Source organism: Nicotiana tomentosiformis, chromosome 6, assembly GCF_000390325.3.
Source record: "Nicotiana tomentosiformis chromosome 6, ASM39032v3, whole genome shotgun sequence".
Classification (NCBI taxonomy): domain Eukaryota; kingdom Viridiplantae; phylum Streptophyta; class Magnoliopsida; order Solanales; family Solanaceae; genus Nicotiana; species Nicotiana tomentosiformis.
This window is the reverse complement of record NC_090817.1, coordinates 62,507,432-62,528,175: the sequence shown is the minus strand read 5'-3', so window position 1 is coordinate 62,528,175 and position 20,744 is coordinate 62,507,432. Positions and strand designations below refer to the sequence as shown.

Below are 20,744 nucleotides of genomic sequence, written 5' to 3'. Positions count from 1 at the left end.
ATAGTGCTCTCCGTTCCTGCGGATACCCGAATTTTTTCTTCCCCTGTGGGGATTGCCAGTTACCTTCGGTCTTTAGTGACAGAAGAAGATCAATCAGTGATGAATGTGGTGGGGCCTGCCTGTCTCTTCAACGAGGCCCAACATGCTTTAAATCGGGTAACTCTGATGGCGTTTTCGCCGCTTCTTTTACACAGAGTTGCAGGTAATTCTAATGTTTCTCCTTTTGTTTGCAGGCTTCGGTGTTGCATCATGAGGCCTTTCTTCGAATTAGGGAGGAGCATGATGCCGAGGTTCGGAGCCTCTCTGAGAAGAGTGACTCGTACAAGCTTCTTAGTGAAAAACTTCGAGCAGACAGTGGCTCGGAAAGAGCATGAGGAGATGGTTGAGCAGGTATTCTGAATGTTCCATGATAGTGAAGATGAAAAAGAGATAACCACTAACGATCCGATTCTGCAGGTTCGACAGAGGATCGAGCATATTGGACGGCTTAACTCATAGGTAGATGCACTACTGGCCGAGACAGAAGAATTTAAAAAGTGTATGGATAACCTTGCCTCGAAAAAGGAAGCCGTCGAAGCTCAATTGGAGCTGTCAGATGCCCAACTTCGATCTGCGAAAGAAAATGCTTTGGGGCTGATCGAAAAGATGAAAGAGCTTCAACATCGGTTGGATTTGGCCAGTTTAGATAAAGCATATTTGGCCAAAGAACTCGAAGTGGCCAGATCTGAAGTGGTCGAGGCCAACAAAATAGCTGATGCCAAAGTAGCTCAGTTCAGGATCGATGTCGAGGTTAATCAAGCCAAAGCTGCGAGCATGGTCGAACATGCAAAGTGGCAGGCTCAGAGAGAGGCTCTCGAGGAGGTCAGAGCTCAGGGCTTCGATGTTGGGGCCGAGATTGAAGTCGCCAGGGCAGAGGAGAACAAAGCTCGGAGGTTGGCCTTTCCTAAGGAGGACTCTGATGACTCGGGGGAGTATGAAGACGAGGATGATGCCGAGAATACGACCTCCGATGAAGATTGAGTCATTTAGGGCCTTAGGTCGATCGCTGCGTTCTTTTGATACCGCTTTCAATTTTTGTATAAAGAACTTTCTTTTGGAAGAGTAGCCACCTCTGTACAAAAAATTTGTAAATATAAATCTTTCTTCTTTTTGAAGAAAAATAGCCTTTCAAACTAAATATATAGTTTGAATTTAAATCTTTGTTGCCTTCGGGCCTTGTGGGTAGTCACATTCGCTTTATCGGGCTCGAACATCCTTCAGCTTAAATAGTCAAGTGTTCGTTTTAAATCGAAGAAATGAGTAGTTTTGCTCGAAATCGAAATAAAAGTAGCCCGCAGGCTTAGTAATAGAGTGAATGATTCGAACTCGATGCAATGCAGCTCGTAGGCGTAATGGTCGAAGTAGCCCGTAGCTTAGTGGTCGAGTGAGTGCTTGCTCGAACTCGAAATAAAAATAGCTCGTAGGCTTAGCAGTTTGTGAATGATTTGAACTCGATGCAATGTAGCCCGTAGGCGTAATGATCGAGTGAGTGCTTGCTCGAACTCAAAATAAAAATAGCCCGTAGGCGTAATGATCGAGTGAGTGCTTGCTCGAACTCGAAATAAAAGTAGCTCGTAGGCTTTAGTAGTTGAGTGAATGATTCGAACTCGAAATAAAGTAGCCCGTAGGCGTAATAGTCAAAGTAGCCCGTAGGCTTAGTAGTCGAGTGAATGATTCGAACTCGAAATAAAAGTAGCCCGTAGGCTTTAGTAGTCGAGTGAATGATTCGAACTCGAAATAATGTAGCCCGTAGGCTTAGTAGTCGAGTGAATGATTCGAACTCAAAATAATGTAGCTCGTAAGCGTAATGATCGGGTGAGCGCTTGCTCGAACTCGATCCTGTTTGCATAATAAATCTTGAACATAGAATATCGGTAAAGAAGAGGGCTTTCTTTGCAAATCATTATACATGGGTTCATGTTTTGCGTCAGGGCTCAGGCCAACTACATAAGCATGGTTCGTTTTGACCATTTGGCTCTTACAACGTTTCCTGTTGAGACACTGTTTGTCATGAAATAACGAAGTAACTTCCTTTGCACCGAACTTGATAATCATCACAAATGCGTTCAATGATAAAGCCCTCTAGTATACGAGGTTGATTTTAAAGAGGCCTCGGATACTCAGCAGTAGTATCGTTTCCGCTATATGGCTGGTATCGATCTCTGGTCGACTTTTGCTTTTTCGTAACGGACCTAGAAATCAACTGGTCATCTTCGACTCTTATTTTGGATTGATATCGATTGCGCACATCGGTCCAAGTAATAGCTGGGTACTAGATCAGATTTTTCTTCAGCCGCCGTGAAGCCATCGAGCTCCGCTCGTTTAGACCTTGAGTGAAAGATTGAACAGCCCAATCATCTGTGACTGGTGGCAGATCCATTCGTTCCATTTGAAAACGAGCTACAAACTCCCTTAGCATCTCGTTATCCTTTTGTATTACCTTGAACAGGTCCGACTTTTTAGTTTCGACCTTTATGGCTCCGGTATGTGCTTTTACGAAGCAATCTGCAAGCATAGCAAAAGAATCAATAGAGTTAGATGGTAAATTATGATACCATACCATTGCCCCCTTTGACAGGGTTTCACCGAATTTTTTCAATAATACAGATTCGATCTCATCATCTTCCAAATCATTGCCCTTGATGGCACACGTGTAAGAAGTGATGTGCTCGTTAGGGTCGGTCGTTCCGTTATATTTGGGTATTTCGGGCATACGGAATTTTTTGGGGATTAGTTTTGGGGCTGCACTCGAGGGAAAAGGCTTTTGAATGAATTTTTTCGAATCTAGCCCTTTTATCATTGGTGGAGCTCCCGGGATCTGATCGACCCTGGAATTATATGTTTCTACTTTTTTATTGTTGGCTTTCAACTAGTTTTGTGAGTTCCTCGAGCAATTTAGTAATTTCGGGAGTAGTCCCCGATTCTGGCTCATTTGACTTTACTATGGCTGGTTCCATTCTGTGGGTGATTTCTCGAAGCGGATTGGGCTCCGACCTGCTTCGTTCCTGAGTTTGGCTCTGCAACTAAGCTATCGCTGTTTTTTGGGCTTGTAACATCTCGAAGATCATTCGTAAGCTGACTCTGATCTCCTCCACGTTATGGGTGTCTCGAGCTACGAATCGAGTACCGCCCTGAATGCTTTTTTCGGTTCGGAACGTTGATTCGCCTCAAGAGCCACTTGTGAATTGACATCTAGCGGTACTTCGACTCGAGCTTCGGTGACATCGTTAATTCGCCTTCCGGCCCTGGGTGTCAAGTCATTGGTTTCATCTTGAAGGCTGGCTTCGTGGTCGATAGGTATAGCCATCAATCGAGGGTTTGCCATTATTGATCTGAAGTTGTAAACTGGTGTGTATTGCATATTTGTATCAAACAACCACTATTACCCTTAGCCCCACGGTGGGCGCCAAATTGTTTACCCGAAAAATCGAATAACGTTAGATTTGTGTATGGTTCTAAGGATATGCGATACAATTTAATATAAATCGTGTAGAGAAATAGAAATATGTGTATTCTTGACTATGGGAATGAAAATAATGAGCAAAAAGAATGAATAAGGTAAAGTAAAACAAGCACAAGGGGATATCTTTCAATATGAGAAGTGATCTTTGGTTACCGTGTCCCCTGCTTGCTTACAATCCACGTCTCTCTTATAGTAGAGGGATCCTACTTTATATATAATAAAAAATACGTAGTGGAGAGCCCATGATGTATTGTCTTTTTCTCGATTTCCGCCAAGATTCTCTCCCATAGTGCGGTTGCAACGGCCCTAGTCTGCGAGCTCGATGTTGGATCGAACCCTCGGCCTTGGTCCGAGCTCGATTCTGACTTGGGGTCTCGGTATTCGGGGTGAGTGTTGGTCGGTCCATGCATCGTCGATAATTTCCGCTTTGCCTCGTAGTTCGATTTGAATATGGGCTCGATAATGATATCGAGCTTGTCATTGATCGGTCTTAGAGCTCGAAACTCGCCGCCCTTACTTCGAACTTTGACCGAGCTTGTCATGCAGATATCCTTTGATCGAAACCTTATCGTCTCGATCAGTCCGTACGACTGACTCAAATCGATTTTGACCGTATATAATATAATGTCTTCATGATACATCACTTAAAAGTTTTACTACTAAGTTTCTATAATGTGTTGTGCTTTCCTTAAATTTTTCATTTTGACATTCTGCAGTGCGATAAATTAATCCTTTTGACCCTTATCCCTTCGCGCTAACAAACAATAATAAATAGAAATGTGCTAGGGGCATATCTCCTCGGCTTAAAAAATGAACAAGAAGGGAAAGATAAGAGCAATTTTCTTCCATTTCGGTCGAATTGGAAATTCTGGAAGGCTGTACCAACGACTTTTACTGTTTTACATATGGAAACATCAAACCATTTGAGAGGATCATAAGAGACACTGTCAAGATAGTGCATCTCAATAAGGACATGAGGATATAATAAGGTTTACTGTCTTAACTTCATTTATTATTTATTTATCTATTATTACTACTCTTTGTGGTTTTTTATGATGTCTAACTTATATATACGATACGATAGACATTTCATTAAAATGATGATCACAAACTATAATATGCTTACATGTTATGATTAGAAATAACATGTGTAAATGTAAAGTGTTTTTGTTTTGCCAAAAAGGCAAATCTATATGTATCATGCATAAAATCATGTGGAATTTACAAATAATATGTGTAGGAGTATATAATTTAGGAGGATATATCTATACGTGAAAGTTGATATGTTTTGAGATTATGAGACTCTCTAGATAGTTGTGTTCTTTCGTTAATAAATAATTTTAATAAAACTACTTGGCCGCTTGGAAAAGATCTTTTTTTTCCAAATCTTTCATAGCATAAATATTGTTAAGAGAATAACCATGCATACATCGATTTGTTAACTCTTAATGCGTTTCTACAATCATTTGGCTATTGTTATTCACGACAAGTATTAGTTTAATTGATTGTAGGGATAGACGATTATATTCGAGAAAAGTAATCAATATTTATGCTCCAAAATAGCTCAATATTTACTCAAGGAGCGAAATTTGAATCCATTATACTATTTCATTTCCGCAGAAACTTGTATTTTATCTTTTCATGTATAATTATTTAGTCTTTTTTTAAGTTTAAATATTTACTCAAAACTATGTTCTAATAATATCGGTATTAATTTTACTAAATTATGCACTACATAACTAGGCATACACGTGCAACGCACGTGACGAAACTAATATATATATATATATATATATATATATATATATATATATATATATATATATATATTCAAGAAATAAATATAGAATAACTAGCATGTTTGATGCATTGATCGAGAGAATTTTACCAATGGTATAAGTTGTCCTCTTAGAGGTACATGTACACATTAGTCTTGTTGGTCCGGCATATAAAATCTTAGGTAAGTTAGGGCTAGGCATATAGTGGATGTAGCTTTTCTTCTAAAACGTCTTAGGACCCCTTCGATATAGATTTGATCAAAATAAATTTTAATTTTATTTGGTAAACACATATTTGATCATAGAATTTATTTATATTTTGGTCAAATCCCAAATTTCAATAGCTGATTTTGGGCCAAAATATCACTATTATATTTTTTAAAAATTGCCTCAAACTTTTATATTTTATAAAAGAGCCCACCATTTATTATTTTATAATGATGTTGCTTCGTCTTTTCGATTGTCTGATAGTGTATCATGTAGTTTATTATAAAAATGATAATTTTGTATCAAATTTATTTATGTTCAGGATTATGGTTTGCGATAATATAATGAATGTTATTGATAATGATACTGTTGAGTATTTGTGATAGTTTTTAAAACTTGTGTGTATAAGTCATGTTTCATGTTTTTCCAAACCAAATTTCACCCAAAACAGATGTCCAAACACATTTTTATCTTTAAACCAAATTTTATCGAAATCAAATTTTTGAGAATAAATTTGAAAATTTAGGTCAAACGCTAGCTTAACCTACGACATGAGGAGCACACTAGCTAGACAGAGTCTCCTTTCAAAAGTAATTCACTCTGTTTCTATCCATTGAATATATCAAGATAAGTTCGGAAATGTTAGCCTCTTAGACCAGTTACTCTTTTACATAAACATTTAATTTGAAAAAACAATGTTTAACGTTCCATTATATATGTCACTACCATCACCTAGGGAGTAATATAAGTTTTTTTCTTTTGACCAGAGTTTTTCAGATATTCTTAAAAATAACTTTGGCTAAAATAAAATACCTTGTGATATTCTTAATACAGTATAATTTTTGAATATGTAAATTCTAGTTTCAAGAAATAAATAATTCATGTCTGAATTAAGATAAAATTATCTCTGACTTGTTTTTGAAAGTTGAGTAATCGGAGTAATTAGGAAGTCTAATTCTAATTTTGTGGAAGAATACCATTTAATACTATTACAAAGCAGAACCGCCTATGGTTTCTTCAGTGTAGTGTGAGAATAAGAAAATGAAAAATCTTAGCATTCTCCGTCGTTCATTTCAGAGAAGTATGTTCTCCTCAGCTGCTGGAGTTGTCCAGAATACCCGTCATGCCTTTTCCACTTTGCGAGAGGAGCCAGAACTAGACGAACTAATGGAATTTTTGAACAATCTGAAAAACTTCGAGAAGTCAGGGGTTCCAATAGGCGCAGGCACAGATTCCGAATATGGTTTCGATCTAGGTAGAATGAGTCGCTTGGTGGGGCTCCTCGGTAATCCCCAATCTAGGTTCAAGGTCTGATTTTTTCTACCACTGCTAAATAGGAATGTTCATTCAGTTATTCAATTCAATTTTGTAATTTTGTTGCAAATTTAACCTTTCCGTGCGAAGCTCATTTTATGCAATGCAGTTTGATTGGACATGAAATTTTAAAAAGAAAGACTTTTGAAACCTATGATTTATATATATATATATATATATATATATATATATAGTAAAATAAAAGTTTAAAATTAAATTATTTCTAAAATAAATATATCATTCTTTTGGGACATACTTCACATAATCTGGGACAACGAGTAGTACTAAATTTATCTTGGTTTTTAACTAGGTTGATTGAGTTCACGTGTTGTTTGCTTCTTTAGTCATAGTCCTCGTTGCTAAGTGTTTCTAGTTGAAATTATTGTAGACTGTTCATATTGCTGGAACAAAAGGAAAAGGATCAACTGCTGCATTCCTCTCCAGTATATTGCAGGCAGAAGGCTATTCTGTTGGTTGCTATACTAGGTATTGTTAAATATGCTCTTATTATTTAGCTCAGGCACTTTGTATTTAATTAATGTAGTTTGTATGACTATTTAATATGCTTTATATGGGCAGTCCGCATATACAGACTATAAGGGAACGCATAACGTTGGGAAGATGGGGCGAGCCAATATCAGCCAAGGCGTTGAATCATCATTTCAAGAGGAGGAGGGAGGTTCTTGAGAGGGCAGTGAAACTTGAGAATGGATGTCTCAGTCATTTTGAGGTTTTTTTCCCTTTCTTTCAGCAGTAATATATACTTAATTATTGAAAGGTGGTTTTGCGGTTAGATCAGAGAAAATTCATTTATGCTTTGCTCCATGGAGTTATTTTAATAGTTTCTTTCTATAATTCCGAGAATTTGCTTTCTCCAAATCAATTTTCAGTCGCGATTTTTGGTCTGCCTCTTCATATAGTCTTGTCTGAGTTGTTCCATTTTCCCCTTAAAATGTCAGGTTTTTACTGCTATAGCATTCAGCCTATTTGCTGAAGAGAATACGGAAATTGCAGTTGTGGAGGTTAAATGCGTTAACTTGACTCTTTTCTCTATGATAGCTATACTCGTTTTTTCCCCTCCCACTTCCTCTGTTCTTTCCCATTGTTGGTGTTTGAAAAAATAGATCTTTAGACCATATTAGATTTTTGGTCCTTTATCTTTTCTTTTCCTCCAAAATCAAAGTTGGCTTTCCGTTCGTGTTTACATTAACGTTTTAGATTTTCCCCTATCATATAGGCTGGATTGGGCGGAGCACGAGATGCCACTAATGTTATTTCAGGTTCTGATCTTGCTTTATCAATCATAACTACTGTTGGTGAGGAACATCTGGAAGCACTTGGAGGCTCTTTGGAAAGTATAGCGGTGGCAAAATCAGGAATAGTTAAACATGGGCGCCCAGTTAGTTGGTTCTTCCCTCTACCTATCCATTGCATATATTTCAAGATTAACTTAAATTTTTTTGGAAATTGTGTTTGATCTGATGATTTTTGTTTGGTTATTTGAACATGTGTGCTTTCAGACACTGGTCAATCAGCTCATGCCCTAAATGGTTGTATTTTTTATATGCGATAGGATACTAATCTGCTAGTTCTAACCTCTAACTTGATGAGAGAGCAAAGATGATTAACCTCTTAATGTTGTGTCTGTAGTATGTTGCGTTCAAAAAGAAAAAAATTGGCCAGTTTGTTGTCCTTAAACTCGGAAAAGAAAAAACATTATTAGTTATCTTATTTGCTATTTGGATCAACAGTGCTTGACTTGTTTCAAATCATTCAATATTTCAGCTTGTTCTAGGAGGTCCATTCATTCCATCTATTGAGTGCATTCTTCGTGGGAAAGCATCTTCTATGTCTTCACCAGTAGTATCAGCATCTGATCCTGGAAACAGAAGCGCTTTGAGAGGCTTCTGTGACGTGAGTGGCATACCTCGCCAATTGTGTGATATAGTGCTCCAGATTGTGAAGGACTTTGATCTGGTATATACTGATCTTCATTTGTGCTTCATACATGGCAAATTGGACTTTTTGAAACTTGTCCAATGTCTAACAATATACAAGCTATTGATTGTTTTTCATAAATAGCGTAGTCGATTGAACTTCTAGGTGTGAAATTACGCATGCTTGGAGCTCACCAACTTCAAAATGCTGTAACTGCTACATGTGCAGCCTTGTGCCTTAATAAGCAAGGTAAGGACTCAAAAATATCTTTTAATCTTTATTCAATATTCAATAGTAGTTCTAGCAAGTTAAAATGTCTTCGGCTCTGATGGAAATTGAGATCATATAACCTCCTTTTCTTATTATTTTGAAACATCACCGGAGTCAGTTAAGTACTCAATTAATTTTTACTATGGTGATTGGCTTTCGAATGCCACTTTCTATAACCTCTGTCCTATGTGCCTACTTAAAAAGAAAAGTGGATACATTTTTTCTTGCCAGTTAATTTACGATTTTTCTCTAACAGTACAGATTGGCTGATGCATATGGGGATCATTTACCCTTGTATTATATATTTATGATAGGTAGGTACTCAACCTTGTGTTCTATTATGCAGTATAAATTTGATATAGTTTTACGGGGTTGAGGATGCTAAAACTGCATAAATCATTGGGCTTACAGCTTGCTCCATGAAATACAATGATTATCTCAAAGCTTTTACCTTTTTTTATTGTTAATTTGAAGGATTTGTTCTTGGCAAATCTCGTTTACTCTGTTGAACTAGTGGCACTTAGGTCAAGATTTACTTTTCTCCCATGACATGCTCTAGAACTATTTCAGGGGCATTTAGCTACCAACACGTGCTTAATCCCATTAATTTTGGATTTTCTCTTTTCGGTTGTGGGTTTAACTCTAATTGGGATGATTCTCCTGTTGACTCAAGTAGTTTCAGAAAAGGATGGGAATGGGTTCATCTTAAAGCTTCATAAAATCTCTTCCGTTTGTTGCTATAAATAGATTGAAATGTCGTCTAATAATGGATCTAAGTTATTTTAACTGCAAAATTTACATTAACGTCAGGTACTTGATTGAATTATTTTGACTTTTTGCTTGTGTACTATGATCAACTTTCTTCTTAACTTTATCCTTGTAATGCGTCTAAATACTAGGATGGAGTTTGTCCAGTGGATCTATTCGTGCTGGTCTGGAGAGTGCGTTTTTGCAAGGCAGAACCCAAATATTGTCTTCAGAAGAAGCTAATTTACTTGGAGTACCTGGGGCCACTATACTACTTGATGGAGGTTGAATCCTAATGTTCTTATTGTTGGCCATGCATGTGTGTACATAGCGATGGATAATACAATGATTTACATCTGTTTTCAAGAGTTGTGGTTGTCAGTCTTTGGTAGTGGATACTATAATAATGAATAAACATTTTCAGCACATACAAAGGAATCTGCCGGGGCTTTGGCAAACACGTTGCAGATGACATTTCCAAAGGCAAAAATGGTTGTTGTGGTTGCTATGGCTAATGACAAGGACTATCTAGGTTTCGCAAGAGAGCTACTCTCAGGTTTGACCAATTTTGGATCTTTTTGCCACATGATCCATATCTTTTTTTGGTTGATGAGTTCTTATTCATGCATAAATTTAATTATTCAATTACAGCGTAGCTGCAGCTTGAAGATTGTGGAATAGTTTTGTTGTTAATTTGACCCCTTTTGCATGTTTGCTATCATTATATCGCAACCAAATACTTTTCCTAAAACTATGACATTGTTCCGTTAACAATTTGACCCCTTTTTGCGTATTTGCTACCATTACTTCGCAAATAAATACTTGTCCTAAATCTATGACTCTTTAGAGTGATCAATGAGAACTTGAAACTATGGAGAAGTACTCTAGAGAGTAGTTCTCATAACCCTATTGGAAGAATGAAGGTGAAGGAGGATTAGACAGAATTGTGATGCCTAAATGAACACAATATGGACATCTGGACTTATTCTTCGAGTAGAATGATATCAAGAATGGTATGATACCTGGAACAATTGTTAGTAATGTTACATGGCAATGCATATTGGGCCTCTAAGCCTAAAATATTCACAAGATGAATGTCCTAAAAATGCGGATATTAAAGATGGATGTGCAGTCACACAAGATTAGACAATGTTAGAAATGACGATTTCAGATAAAGGGTTCAAGCTATGTTGCTCGGACTCTTCAAAACTGTCGTCGGGTTCATGTCGGATCCTCCAAAAGTAGTGTATTTTTTGAGGATCCGACATGGGTGCTGCAACAGTTTTGGAGAGTCAGTACAACATAGGTTCAAGTGGTACACTTAGAGAATAGATGAGAGATGGTTGTTTAGGATGGTTTTGTTATGTCCTACATAGACTTCATATGCACTGTCTGGAGGTGTGACAATATGATAATTGAAGATGCTAAATAGAAATGGGATAAAACTAAAATTACTTGGATGGGAACTGTTGAAAAGACTTCAACCTTTCAAAGTCAATGTGAACTTAGCTAAAAACTGCACAAAAGTGGCATGAAAAATCCATATATGCGATACCAACTAGTTGGTGTAAAGGTGTAGTTGTTATGTCGCTTATATTATGTTTGGTCTTAACAAGAGTTGTCCCTTCAGGAACTTCCGATAAATATGTTCAGGCCTAACAGGAATTTTTTTTTTTTTTTTTTTGTGTAGAATTTTGTATGTTAGTGTGGGGATAGTTGTGACATTTAGATAATATCAGTTTAAAAGCTCCTTTTTTGTCTTAAAAGACATTATCTGTTATCGGGAATGGAATAGACTCGAGTAGAGCTGAATGGTTGAGAATTCATACAACCAACCTTAACTAGTTTGGATTTGAGGTATAGTTGATTAATTGATCGGTTTCAAGCTAAATTTGGGATTCGATTTCGAGTTTTTATCTTCCCGAGGCACAAACTATGGAACCTCATTATTAGGTTTAAGGTTAAAGAACACATCACTTTAGAGCATCCGCTCAACATTCTTTTTGGCTTGACCAAAATGTTGTATTCCTCTAAATCACACAGCTTCTTAGTCAAAATGATGTTAGGATTTTAAGCTTGTGTAGCTTAAAGAGGGTGAATGAGAAATGGAGGGAAAATGAAATATTTGAGTTTCCCTTGGGAAAGGGACATTGTCCCATATCGGAGGAAGAAAAGGCTTTTGATGGGTATATATATAATTGCTCTTCTTCTAGCTCTTAAAGAGTTAAGAAAAAAGGCAAGCCTCGCGCCGCCGTCGTCGCTCGCTCGGCTCGGCTTCGGATTCGGATTCGGATTCGGTCAAAGATCGATTGATTGATTTATCTTTTTGGACAAAATTCCTTTCAATTATTTAATTAATTAATTAAATAATTAACGAAAAATTCAATCCGGAATAACCCATGACCTGGTTCAGTCAGACCCGTTTTCTTTCCCGGATTATTTTAAATATATTTTTCCCGCAATATTTCAAACACCCCTTTTCACCAGCCATGGCTGTTTCTGAAAGGTTGCAAACCTTTTCAGAAACATTGCCATCAATTCTATAAATAGAGTTTGAATCCCAGAATCTTTCCTTACGAAATTTTCTGAGCTTCTTCTTCTTCTTCTGCACAATATTTTCCAGTGTGTTTTACGACCATTGAGTGGTTCGCAGTTCATCAGAGTTTTGGTACCTATACACTGGTGAGTTAAATCGTTCTATCCTGGGAGGATATATTCCAGCACCTCGGGTACTTGAGGGGAATAATTTGCTTAAGGACACACTGTGTATTCAGTGGGCTCGATTTATTCCTATACTTTTTTCTTGTTTTCCAGAATCTATTTCGTTAAACAAGTATTACTAACTTTCTGTTTTATTTTTTCAGAAAGTTTAATTGTTTATTATAGCAATACAGAATAATAACAATCTTAAGGAAATTAATTTTTTTTTTTATATTCTGTATTTTGTTTGTGGAGATTAAAACCTGTGTGGTTTTCTACTCCTTCTGAATTTTACTATTCTGATTTGAAGATATAAAAACTTCATCAGAGTATTGAAATTCGTAAGACGATTTGAAGAACATAAAAACTTCATCGTTTTTCTGTAAAACAGTATATAAAAACTTCGGTTTTTATACATACTGTTTTTTTTTTTTTGTTAATAACAGTATTGTGTACTGTTCTGATTTTGCCATTAATTGAACTCTTCTGTTGTTTACAGTGAGAAATGGCAATTGATAACGGAAATTCTTCTGCGACTATTGCGGCAACGACGATAGCCTCGTCAAGCCGGACTGCTGTTCCACCGGCAGAGAAACCGGGAAAATTTTCCGGAGCCAACTTCAAAGGATGGCAGCAAAGGGTGTTCTTCTGGCTTACCACACTTGGTATGCAGAAATTCACTAGTGAAGAACCTCCAGTGCCTGCTGCGGACATGCCGGACAACGAGAAATTCATGATTGTTGAGGCGTGGAAGCAGGCAGATTTTCTTTGCAAAGGCTATATCTTAAGCGCTTTAGAGGATGACTTGTACAATGTGTACAGTGCGATGAATACTTCGAAAGAATTATGGGACGCACTTGAGAAGAAGTACAAGACTGAAGATGCATGCTTGAAGAAGTTCGTGGTTGCCAAGTTTCTAGACTATAAAATGATAGACAGTAAAACTGTTGGAACCCAAGTTCAGGAGCTTCAACTTATTTTTCATGACCTTATTGCTGAAGGTATGGTCGTGAATGAAGCATTTCAAGTGGCTGCAATGATTGAAAAATTGCCTCCTTCGTGGAGAGATTTCAAGAACTATCTTAAGCACAAGCGCAAAGAAATGAAGTTGGAAGATCTTGTGATTCGTCTCAAGATTGAGGAAGACAACAAAACAGCCGAGAAGAAGTCTCGTGGAAATTCAACGATCATGGGAGCTAATATCGTTGAGGAGACTGCTCCAAAAAGTAAGAAGAGAAAGAGGTCTTCTGGACAGACTAAGGAGCAGAACAAAAAGAAATTCAAGGGCAGCTGCTACAATTGTGGAAAAATCGGTCACAAAGCCCCTGATTGTCGTCTCCCGAAAAAGTATAAGAAGAAGGGACATGCCAACATAGTGGAGAAGAATTATGACATTGATGATCTGTGTGCAATGCTTTCTGAATGCAACCTAGTTGGAAATCCGAAGGAGTGGTGGATTGACTCTGGAGCCACTCGACATGTTTGTGCTGTCAAGGAAGCATTTGCGACTTACTCTACTGCTGGTCCCGAAGAAGAGCTTTCCATGGGAAATACTGCAACAACCAAGATTGAAGGTTATGGGAAAATATTCCTGAAGATGACTTCCGGCAAGGTGTTAACGCTCAACAACGTTCTTCATGTTCCTACTATTAGGAAGAATTTAGTTTCTACTTCTTTGCTTGTTAAGAACGGATTCAAATGTGTATTTGTTTCTGATAAAGTTGTTGTAAGCAAGAATGAAATGTATGTTGGAAAGGGCTACCTCACAGAGGGCCTCTTCAAACTAAATGTAATGGTTGTTGACAGTATGAATAAAATTGCAGCTTCTTCTTATTTATTGGAGTCAAATGATTTATGGCATATTCGTTTAGGACATGTCAATTACAAAACCTTGCGGAAGTTAATTAATTTAGAAGTGTTGCCTAAATTCGAGTGTAATAAATCAAAATGTCAAATATGTGTTGAGTCTAAGTTTGTAAAACATCCTTATAAGTCTATTGAAAGGAATTCAAATCCTTTAGACTTAATTCATACTGACATTTGTGATATGAAGTCGACACCATCTCGAGGTGGGAAAAAGTATTTTATTACTTTTATTGACGACTGCACTCGATATTGTTATGTTTATTTGCTTAATAGTAAGGATGAAGCAATTGAAGCATTTAAGCAATACAAGAATGAAGTGGAGAATCAATTGAATAAAAAGATCAAAATGATTAGAAGTGATAGGGGTGGAGAATATGAATTTCCATTTGCAGAAATATGTTCGGAATATGGAATTATCCATCAAACTACTGCACCTTACACACCTCAATCCAATGGAATTGCGGAAAGAAAAAATCGGACATTAAAGGAAATGATGAATTCTTTATTAATAAGTTCCGGATTACCGCAGAGTTTGTGGGGCGAAACTATCCTTACAGCTAACCGAATACTCAACAGAGTACCCCACAGCAAAACGCAATCTATTCCATATGAAAAATGGAAAGGAAGAAAACCCAACTTGAAATATTTCAAAGTGTGGGGTTGTCTAGCAAAGGTACAAGTTCCTTTACCTAAAAGGGTTAAAATCGGACCAAAAACTGTTGATTGCGTGTTCATTGGATATGCTACAAACAGTAAAGCATGTCGGTTTTTGGTTCATAAATCTGATAATCCCGAAATTCACATTAATACGGTAATGGAATCAGATAATGCTGAATTCTTTGAAAGCATCTATCCGTATAAAACTGAATGTGAGTCGTTAAGTGAAAGACCTAAACGACCTCGGGAAGAACCAAAGGAAAATACTCCAAGTATAGAAGATCCAAGGCGTAGCAAACGTCAAAGAACATCTACTTCCTTTGGACCAGATTTTGTGACATTCTTGCTTGAAAATGAGCCTCAAACTTTTAAAGCAGCTATGTCATCTTCTGATTCAGCGTTTTGGAAAGAGGCAGTCAATAGTGAGATTCAATCAATTTTGGATAACCATACATGGGAATTGGTAGATCTTCCTCCAGGAAATAAGCCTTTAGGTTCGAAATGGATCTTTAAACGGAAAGTGAAAGCTGATGGCACTATTGACAAATATAAGGCAAGACTTGTTGTCAAAGGTTATAGACAAAAGGAAGGCCTTGATTACTTTGACACTTACTCGCCAGTAACGAGGATAACATCTATTAGGGTGTTAGTGGCACTAGCGGCCGTGTATGGTCTTGAAATCCATCAAATGGATGTTAAAACAACTTTCTTAAATGGAGAATTAGAGGAAGAGATTTACATGGAACAACCTGAGGGTTTTGTGGTAACTGGTAAAGAAAAGAAAGTGTGCAAACTTGTTAAGTCACTTTATGGACTTAAACAAGCACCCAAACAATGGCATGCCAAATTTGACCAAACAATGTTGGCAAGTGGGTTTAAAATCAACGAGTGCGACAAATGTGTTTACATTAAAAACACTCCAGGTCATGAAGTCATTGTTTGTTTTTATGTTGATGACATGTTGATAATGAGTAAAAACATGACAGATATAAATTCTACTAAGCGCATGTTGGCTAGCAAATTCGATATGAAAGACTTAGGAGTTGCTGATGTGATCTTAGGAATCAGAATTCACAAGACTCCACAAGGTCTAGCATTATCACAGTCTCACTATATTGAAAAGGTACTTGACAAGTTCAAGTATTTGGATTTCAAAATTGCCAAGACTCCAATTGACGTGAGTTATGCACTTCAAAAGAATGAAGGTGAAAGTGACTCACAATTGGATTATGCAAGAGTATTGGGAAGTTTGATGTATATCATGAATTGTACACGACCAGATATAGCATGTGCTATTAGTAAACTGAGTCGGTTTACAAGTAATCCCAATCACATACATTGGATGGCAATGAAACGAGTTTTGGGGTATCTCAAACATACCCAAAATTACGCTTTGCATTATAACAAATATCCCTCCGTGATCGAGGGATATAGTGATGCAAATTGGATCACTGGATCATCTGAAGTTAAATCCACGAGTGGATATGTTTTCACAATTGGGGGTGGAGCAGTGTCTTGGAAATCATCCAAACAAACATGCATCGCCCGTTCTACAATGGAATCTGAATTCATAGCTTTAGATAAGGCCGGTGAAGAAGCTGAATGGCTCCGGAATTTCTTGGAAGATATTTCATTTTGGCCCAAACCTTTGGCACCTATTTGTATACATTGTGATAGTCAAGCGGCAATAGGCAGCGCAGGGAGCGTTATGCATAACGGAAAATCTCGTCATATACGACGGAGACACAATACCGTTAGACAACTACTCTCTAGTGGTGTTATCACAATTGACTACATAAAGTCAAGAGATAACGTGTCGGATCCACTTACAAAAGGCCTATCTAGAGAGGCAGTTGAAAGATCATCAAAGGGAATGGGGTTAAGGTCTAGGACAAGTCATCATGACGGTAACTCTACCTAGCAGACTGGAGATCCCACGAGCTAGGTTCAAAGAGATCAAACAAAGTTATGAATGACGGTTCAACATTGTCAAATAACTCAACCCATTCTCGTGATGAAGACAATGTTCAGAAATCGAGGTAAAGCATTAAGGCTTTTTGATGAGTCAACAAAGCTTAAAGGTTTTTTAATGATTTGCTAAGTCTGGCAGGATATGACCAGATATGACCAGATAGTGTGTCTATAGGATTACACGTTTAGAAATCACCTATGTGAGTGTGAAGTGTAAGCTGCTTCAAGGGGAATGAAAGTAAAGGCCCATTCTCTAAGCAATCATGAAACCAGGCGGTGTTCATGGCTGAAACGAACACAACCGTGAGAACCATAGATGGTTAAGGATTGATTGTGTGACTTATGTTGTCTAGGTATACAACAAAGCTCGACGGTTCAAAGATATCAAATCTACCGATTGACCGAGTATATCCGATATAAGTTCACTACGGAAAGTTCAAAGGGAAACCTACTTATCCAGATGCAATTAATTCTTGCATGTAAAACACACACGCGTCCGTGCATTCCTTTATTTTATAGCCATTCCCCATTCATGTGGGGGATTGTTGGGATTTTAAGCTTGTGTAGCTTAAAGAGGGTTAATGAGAAATGGAGGAAAAATGAAATATTTGAGTTTCCCTTGGGAAAGGGACATTGTCCCATATCGGAGGAAGAAAAGGCTTTTGATGGGTATATATATAATTGCTCTTCTTCTAACTCTTAAAGAGTTAAGATAAAAGGCAAGCCTCGCGCCGCCGCCATCGTCGCTCGGCTCGGCTTCGGCTTCGGATTCGGATTCGGTCAAAGATTGATTGATTGATTAATCTTTTTGGACAAAATTCCTTTCAATTATTTAATTAATTAATTAAATAATTAACGAAAAATTCAATCCGGAATAACCCATGACCCGGTTCGGCCAGGCCTGTTTTCTTTCCCGGATTATTTTAAATATATTTTTCCCGCAATATTTCAAACACCCCTTTTCAACAGCCATGGCTGTTTCTGAAAGGTTGCAAACCTTTTCAGAAACATTGCCATCAACTCTATAAATAGAGTTTGAATCCCAGAATCTTTCCTTACGAAATTTTCTAAGCTGTTGCTTCTTCTTCTTCTGCACAATATTTTTCATTATGTTTTACGACCATTGAGTGGTTCGCAGTTCATCAGAGTTTTGGTACCTATACACTGGTGAGTTAAATCGTTCTATCCTGGGAGGATATATTCCAGCACCTCGGGTACTTGAGGGGAATAATTTGCTTAAGGACACACTGTGTATTCAGTGGGCTCGATTTATTCCTATACTTTTTTCTTGTTTTCCAGAATTTATTTCGTTAAACAAGTATTACTAACTTTCTGTTTTATTTTTTCAGAAAGTTTAATTGTTTATTATAGCAATACAGAATAATAACAAATGACTTCTTAGTTCTTACTCTATTTCTGTATTTTTCTATGTAACAAATTGGGCCCAAATGTGGGTTATCAGATTCTTTCCATGTCGGGAAGTTTATACGGTGAGTTTATTTAGCTTCTCTTGATATAAGACAACTTGTAACTGTTCAATTTCAGGAAAGTAGATATTTCTCTAAAACATCTTAAAATGAAAACAAAGGAATTGATTTTGAGACATAGGGAGTACTATAAAAAAAATATTAAAATCCTATAAAAACGGAGAGTACTAAAAGCAGCAAACTTTAATGTTGTTTGCTCTCTTCTTCCTTTTGGCCATTTCTGTGTTTTAACTGGTATTCTTAGTTCTAAATGAAATGTGAGAGCTTTCTGATATTGGAGTGTTTGTCTTGAATATGATACTTACGCATTACATGTTTTCTGGTATATGATTATATTATAATGACTCCACTAAGACAGCCGTTTCTTTTGGCAGTTGGGGATTTGGATGCTGTATTTTCAACAGAAGTTGACATTGCTGGTGCTAAATCAAGAATGACTTCAGCATCTTTATTGAAATGTGCTTGGGTCAATGCTTCGAGAGAGCTGGATATTAAGGTTCTCGACCTCAAAGTTGCAGATTGTGAGGATCAATCACTTCAAGTTGCAGGGATGCCCGAATCTCGAAGCATTTTACTTGCGGAGGGATCACTATTGGCTTGTATGAGAACTGGTTTTAAGATCCTCAATGAAAGAACTGGAGAACAATCTGGAATTATAGTAGTCACCGGTTCTTTGCATATTGTTTCTGCCATTTTAGACTACTTGCACAGTTGACTCCTATTTGGTAAGAGCACTTCCTTTATGGACTCTGCTTCACGTTCATCACTTCTTTTTTGTTTTTCATCATTTAAATTTTTTTGGGTACTACGCTGAAATTTTTTATGAGGAGTTACTTATTAAAGGTGAATGAATTTATGAACTAATTGTCAGTCTCAAAAGGAGTTGGGGTCGATTATATGTATTTTCTGTATCGGTTCTGCTATTAAGGTTGATCTCATTGCTTAATTACTTATAAAAGAGGATATTTCTATTTCTGTCATTGCACATGAATAGCTTCAGGCCTTATGATTGCTACTGCAATGCTTGTTCACTTTATAGACAATACTAAAAGCTGTATTTTGTTGGTGAAGAATATCCCAGTTTAAACGCTTCATGCTTGCTATTAATAAATGCATTATCTTGATATATCATCTAGTTTTACGGGCTATTTATGCTGATGTCACATTGTCTATTTGTGTAAGGCTTTGATGAGTTGAGTTCTAAAACGGCCTAGGAGGTTCGGAGCCCTGAAATTGCCCATACAAAAGTTGGACAGCTGAACCGAATGACTGGATTGTTGGAAAATTAATTCAAAGTTGCAAACCTTGATTGTTTAGAATTTGATATTTGATAGTTTATTTAATTCATGTCTAAATAGGATTTGTAGTCAGAATTATATATGAATAATTTTTCATGTTTCAAGTTGGAATAGCTTTAGTACTATTATAAATAGAGATATTGGTAGCTTATTTTATGTGTGGAGAACTGTAGAGAGCTTCCAGAGATTAATAATACAATAAAATAAGCTATCAATATCCCTATTTATAATAGTACTAAACATATTCCAACTCGAAACATGAAAACATATTTCTATATAATTTTTACTACAAATCCTATTTAGACATGGATTAAATAAACTATCAAATATCAAATCATAAACAATTAAGTTTCCTACTACAATTTTGAATTAGTTTTCTTTGGTCCTTTTGTATGTATACAATTGTTTTGCAGTAACGGCACGTTCTTAAATACCTATTGTACATGGGTCTCTGGCTTCTGGAACAGGAATAAAAGCAAACTTCTCTACTTGACCTAAAATATTTTTCTGTTTCTTTTTATCACATCATCAAATTTGTGAGAAACCTTAATGAAATCAATAGCCTCTTGCACATCACATAGTAAGTATATCATAGCTGCACGTTAGTACAAGAATATTAAGTAGAGAAATCGGGGCAATAATCGGCGTATTTCCTAGGTGCGTGTGTCTTTAGGACTGCACCTTTATTCTTTAAAGTAACAAGGAGGAAAAATCGGGGCAATAATTGGTACCATTAATTTTAGTATTTCAATTGCCATGCTTAAGTTGAAGAACCGTCAGGTGATTGCCCCTGAAATCTCTTTGTTATATTTGCATAATTCCTCAACCCTCATGTTGGTTTCAAGGAGTCTGATCACGTCCAACTATGCTTTATAAAAAGGACTAAGCGGTCGTTGCAAATATAATCCGGTTTACAAGTCCGGAGTCGAATCCTACAAGGAATTAACCTATTAAGCACAGCTACTAGACTCGCACAAATTCACGCAATCAATATTCAGGAATATGTAAA

At 37.0% G+C, this 20,744-nt stretch overlaps 1 protein-coding gene across 3 annotated transcripts; it reads left to right on the top strand.

Annotated features, from left to right (window-relative positions):
• Positions 1 to 6,370: 6,370 nt before the first annotated feature.
• Positions 6,371 to 20,235, top strand: LOC104084612 (dihydrofolate synthetase). 3 transcript variants are annotated; one of them, XM_070177407.1, is made up of 11 exons: positions 6,374 to 6,795; positions 7,190 to 7,287; positions 7,381 to 7,531; positions 7,761 to 7,823; positions 8,039 to 8,200; positions 8,587 to 8,778; positions 8,889 to 8,988; positions 9,909 to 10,040; positions 10,181 to 10,312; positions 18,812 to 19,162; positions 19,631 to 20,235. In XM_070177407.1, exons 1-10 carry the CDS (start codon positions 6,529 to 6,531, stop codon positions 19,150 to 19,152), a joined length of 1,638 nt encoding a protein of 545 aa, XP_070033508.1. In that variant the 5' UTR covers positions 6,374 to 6,528; the 3' UTR covers positions 19,153 to 19,162; positions 19,631 to 20,235. The 3 variants fall into 3 exon arrangements, with proteins under 3 accessions (XP_070033509.1, XP_070033508.1, XP_033508945.1); XM_033653054.2 differs by having other exon boundaries at positions 19,620 to 20,235; XM_070177408.1 differs by lacking the exons at positions 18,812 to 19,162; positions 19,631 to 20,235 and adding an exon at positions 12,956 to 13,100 and having other exon boundaries at positions 6,371 to 6,795.
• Positions 20,236 to 20,744: the final 509 nt, after the last annotated feature.